The sequence below is a fragment of the Rousettus aegyptiacus genome, unplaced genomic scaffold (assembly GCF_014176215.1).
Source record: "Rousettus aegyptiacus isolate mRouAeg1 unplaced genomic scaffold, mRouAeg1.p scaffold_m13_p_17, whole genome shotgun sequence".
NCBI lineage: Eukaryota > Metazoa > Chordata > Mammalia > Chiroptera > Pteropodidae > Rousettus > Rousettus aegyptiacus.
The window spans coordinates 25,633,946-25,639,196 of record NW_023416292.1 but is presented as its reverse complement, the minus strand read 5'-3'; the positions used below and the strand labels follow the sequence as shown (position 1 = coordinate 25,639,196).

The 5,251-nt window shown below is 59.4% G+C and overlaps 1 protein-coding gene across 1 annotated transcript in view; it reads left to right on the top strand.

Annotated features, from left to right (window-relative positions):
* Positions 1–3,852: 3,852 nt before the first annotated feature.
* The window catches only part of IL6R (interleukin 6 receptor), a gene marked incomplete at its 5' end in the record, with an annotated part of 23,550 nt that continues 22,151 nt past the window's right edge, over positions 3,853–5,251 (top strand). Inside the window, one exon of the mRNA XM_036235176.1 lies at positions 3,853–4,294. Within this exon, the coding sequence (XP_036091069.1) occupies positions 3,853–4,294 (442 nt within the window). The remainder of the gene's footprint in view (positions 4,295–5,251) is intronic.

Here is a 5,251-nt window from a genome sequence, read left to right as displayed (position 1 = left end):
GCAGCTGCCTGCGGCCCCAGCCCCGGGGGCAGGCCGCCCCTCCGTCTCCGCATCAGGCCTGTCCGCCATGCAAACCGAGGGGTCGCTGCCTAGGCCGCGGTGTCGCCGTGAGTGGCGCCCCCGGGGGTCTTCCCGGGTGGGGCCTGTCCCTGTGGGCACGTCGTAGGCGGCCTGCAGCAGACAGACGTGTGTTAAGCACCTGCTGAAGTCTGATGAGCGCTCGGAGCCTCGTCGTCACGGCTGGGGACGGAGAGCTGCGTGCAGTCGAGGACTGGGCCGTGTGCAAAGCACCGGTGAGGGGACGGGGCACGCGTGGTCCTCGACGCCTCCTTGGGCTCCGCCGCAGGCCGCCCCCCGTCCCTGGCGTGTCGGGCGGTGCTCCTCGGCTGCCCGTGACTTCCGATTCCCGCCCCGGCCGGTGGCGGGTGCCGCGAGCTCTGCGCGGGAGGCCACCCGCCCGCACGCCGTCTGGGTTCCCACGGCAGTGGCGATCTGTGCGTGGGCCGGGGGTCCCCGCTGCGTTTTATCGGGTGGAAAGTGGAAACGTGGAAATGTCGATGTGGTGATTAGACGTGTCAGGGCGTCTTTTAAACTTGGCCGCATTCGTTCGGGTGCAGGTGGCACCGTGTGGACCGGACGCGGCGAGCCGTAGTTCAGCCTGCATTCCGTGACGGAGCAAGTGGACAGGTGTGGTGCGCGGACAGGTGTGGTGTGCGCACACGCCGGGACACGCAGATCCGCCGGGGGGGGGGGCGCCTCTCGGGCAAAGGCACCGAAGCCCGGGACGAGCGGGTTGGTCGCCGCGCCTTTCGGTTTTGGCAGAACACTGGAAATGACCCCAGTCTCCCTCGGCGGGGTGGGTGGGTGGGGGGCTGGTCTACCGTAAGCACGCAGCGGGGTGTTACACAGCGGTGTAGACGGAGGAGCTGCAGCTACGTGTAACTAAATCGAAGAAACGTGATGAATGACGAAAAAACGACAAGGAAGGCTGTGTACAAACCACTTACACGGGGCTTAAAAATCAAGCAAAAGTGAGAAATTTGAGTAGCGAATCTATTTTTACAAGTGAGGGAGTGGTCACCCCAGGACAGAGCATCGTCTGGGAGGGAGGCCGGAGGGCGCGGAAGTGGAGGGGCGGTTCAGAGACCATGATTGGCAGGACCCTGGGCCATCTTCTGCCTCGAAACTTTCACGTACAGGACCTGTTAATTCGCAGGTGTTAAATATCACACAATACATTCACAAACTACAGATGAAGTGCTGGAAATATGTTATTCAATATGGCATGCAAAAGTGTGCTGTGTTATCTAAAACAGGACATGGAAGCAGTCTGAGTGTCTGGTGAATCCAGAAAGAAGTTGTGAGACACACACACACACACACACACACACACACACACACACGCACAGTTGTCTATGTAAGAAACAGCCAAACCCGTACGGAATTTTTATAAGTTTATGAGCCAAACTGACAACAATTTCCAGGAAGCAAAATCTCAATGCTGACAAAATGCTCTGGAGAACGGCAGTTTTGTGGCTTATTTTATACGTTAGCATCAGAGGAGATAGAGTGGGCCACGTGAACCCCTCTGGTGGTGGATTAAGGGGGTGAGGGAAAGTGGGGAGGGGGGTCTCTGGGGCAGGATAAAGAGCAAAACGGAGGGACACACGCTTCTACCCTGGCGGGTGCAGGCTGGGTAAGGTTTACACAGAGAGATGGTCCAGGGACCAGACGACAGTGAGGGGCTCTGCGCTCTGGTGGGGGGCTGTGCCCCGAGGGGTCTGGAGGAGGAGACACTCTGACCTTTCCAAGGTCTGTTATCTTAGATGCAAGGCAGACACTTCGGGTAAATGCTGACCTTTGTCAAGGAGGCCACAGGCCTAGGACGGGACCACCCGTCGTGACCCGCTGTTGGTTAGGGATTTCGTGTTCAGGCCGCCTGTGTGGCGACTCTCGGTCTCCGAGTCTGCAGGGCCCGCCGGGCGGCCTCCCCGGGCTTGTCAGCTTCGGTCTGCGGCCCTCTTTACTCAGCCATATTACTCAGCCATAAAAATGAAGGAAATCCTGCCATTTGCAGGATTTCGATGGACCTTGAGGGTGTTAAGCTAAGTGAAATAAATCAGAGAAAGATAAATACTGTATGATTTCACTTATATGTAGAATCTAACAACAACAACAACAACAACAACAAAAACTAAAACACCCATAGAAAAGAGGTCAGCTTCGTGGGCCCAGGTCCGTGCGTGGGGGGTGAAGCGGCGAGGCCGCCCGGTGTAAGACGGGTCGGAACCGGGGTCGCGGCCTCAGCGCGGTGGCCTCGGTTAGCCGCTGCAGAGTTTGTCAGAAGGCGGTCAGGCGTAGATCCTGAGCTGTCATCACAAGTTGAAAAATGCATCTTTTTTTTCTCTCTCTTTTGGTGGGTAACTAAATTGATAGTGCTCATCATTTTGCAATATGTGTAAGTCAGGTCAGCACACTCTATGCTCGTTACTGACACGGAGGCGTGTCGTAGCTCAGTAAACCGGGGCGGGGGGAGTCGTGGGGAGTCGTGGGGGGGGGGCAAGGCACGCTGCCCTCAGGGCTGTTTACAGCTCTCCTAAGCCCTCTGGGCGCGGAAGCAGCCTCAGGGGCCTCCAGCTTCTGGGGGCGGTGTTGCCGTGATCAGGGAGCCTGTGTCCTGTGGCAGTGAATGCGGCTTTGTTTCTCGCCCCGAGGGCGGGGTCTGTCGGCCTGCGGCATTTGCAGGGGGTTGAGTGTGGTGCACAGCGAGCGAGAGTGAGGTCTGCGGAACCCGCCCCGACTCGCCACTGCTCGGCTGCCACTCTGGCCTCGCGCGGTCCCTTACCTACAGCCTCAGGGCGGGCAGTGCCAGGGGGGAGGGCTGCGTAGCCAGGCAGGGCCTGGCGCCCGGCGGAGGCCCTCTCTGTCCTGCGGATGCCCGTGTCCCTGGCCCCTGGGCTGTGACCGGCGTTGCACGCCCAGCCCCTAGCTTTGGTCACTGTAGCATTACTTACAGCAGCAAAGATTTGAAAGCCACCTGGGTTCCATCAAAGGACGAATGGATAAAGAAGTGCCACATGTATATAGACAGTGGACTCGGCCATAGAAAAGAGTGACATCTCGCCATCCGCAGCAACATGCATGGACCTAGAGGGTATCGTGCTGGGAGAAATAAGTCAGACAGAAAAGGGACAAATACTGCGTGATTTCGCGCGCACGCGGACGCTAGAGAACGAAATAAACGAACACGCAAAACAGAAACAACGTGACAAGCACGGAGAACATTTTGGTGGTCGCCGGACGGGGGAGGTGGGGCGGGGCTTAGGAAGTACAAATTGGCAGTGACGAAATAGTCACGGGGTGCACAGTGCCGCGTAGGGGACGTAGTCGACGGCACTGTAACAGCTACGCATGGTGCCCGGCGGGTCCTAGGTTTATCGGGGTGATGACTTCGTGAGTTATCGTCATGCCTGACCTTCATGCGGTACACCCGAAACTAATACTGTGTATCAACTGTAATTGAAAAGTAACAAAATTATTAAAAGAACAAACAGACAGCCATCCGCCCAAGCGAGAACGCTTTGCAGGTGGGAGAGACGTGGACTCGCCCGCCAGGCTGGATTTATTGCGGCTGCTGGGATTAGTGCTGTGGCATCTGGTTTGCAGGACCAGGTGGACGGAACGTGGACCCGGCCGTGTTCTCTGGCCCGGGGCCCTCAGCCGGGTGACTGGTTAACAAGTCAGTACGAGAGGCTTGGACTAATTTATACCCCAGAGCCTATGAATGTATAACCTAAAGGAAAAAAAGTTTCCTTGTTCCTTTAATCTTGGACTCCATGCCGTGGACAGTGACCGGCCCACAGAAGGCCTTCTGGTCGACGGAGCGGGCGGGCCTGGGGTGGGGTTCCCCAGAGCCGCGCCGCCCCCACGCCGTTGCTGCAGTCGGGGTGTTTGGTGCTGAAGCGTCTGGTGGCTGCCCCGCCTCAGAAACAAAGTCCCCTCCTCAGTCTGTTGTGGGCCAACCAAGTGTCTTCTGTTTCCCCAGAGGTGGAGAGCAACGTGGTGATCAGCAGGCCTGGGGCCAGTGTTAACCTGACCTGCCCGGGCGGGGACCCGAGGGACAACGCCACCGTCCACTGGGTGCTCAGAAGTCGGGGCGCAGGCCCCCACCACAGCCGCTGGGCCGGTGTGGGGCGGACGCTGCTCCTGAGGTCCGTGCAGCTCAACAGCTCTGGGGACTATCTGTGCTACCAGGACGGCCACCAGGCCGGGACCCTGCGCCTGCTGGTGGAGGGTGAGTTGTGTCCCCGGGGCCTTCACGGCGGTGCCCTGCGGGCCCTGTGTGTCCCAGACAGCGTCCCTGCCTGACCCTCCAACTCCTGTTACTTCTGTGGCCCACGGAGTTTGGGGAAAGGCCCGCTGATATCTGCCACGAGGCTGGCGGAGGTTCCTGCTGGGGGGACATCTGGCTGCTGGGGACCGGTCCAGCTGGCCTTTCCCTGCAGTTAGGGCTTGAGGCGGACAGGTGAATGGCCTGGGGGCCGGGGGCGAGGTGGCCTGGGTTTGAATCGTCCTTCACAGCTCAGCCTCTCTGCCCACCGCTCCCTCTTCCACAGGACGAGGTTAATTTTGTTACCTGACCTCAGGGTTGTTGCAAAGGTTAAGCGAGCACGCGTGTGTGTGTGTGCGCATGTGTGTGCGTGTGCACGTGTGCTCACATGTGTACACAGGGTGCTGAAAACTGCACAGCGCATACCGGCTCTCAGACGAACTGTTTTCATTTTTAGAATTGGCAGGTCCTCAGCTCCATCACATGGAGATGAGGCTGTCGCGGAGCCAGGTGCCCTGTGTGCCAGGCCCCGTGCTGAGGCCCGCCCTTCCTTGCCGTCTCATGCCACCCTCCCGGCGACCCTGTGAGGAAGGAGAAGGCAGTGTTATTATTTATCGTCCCTTGATTTTATAGCAGGAAACTGGGGAGGAGTTGGGACGGGCCCCCGGCCACACGACCAGGCCGACGAGGCGCCAGGGCCCCAGTGCTTTGCTGGTGGCCTCTCCCTGTAGACAAGTCAGGCCCTGGGTGCCTCCTGTGGCCGTGTGTCTGTCCACGTCCTGAGTCACAGATGGCTCCAGGGCAGGGGAATGGGGAGCGAGCCAAGTGCTCCCAGGAGAAGGGAGGGAAGGCAAGCGCGAGGAGTGCCCCGCCCCCTCATGCCCCTCACCCCCTCACCCCCCTCACCCCCCTCACCCCCCC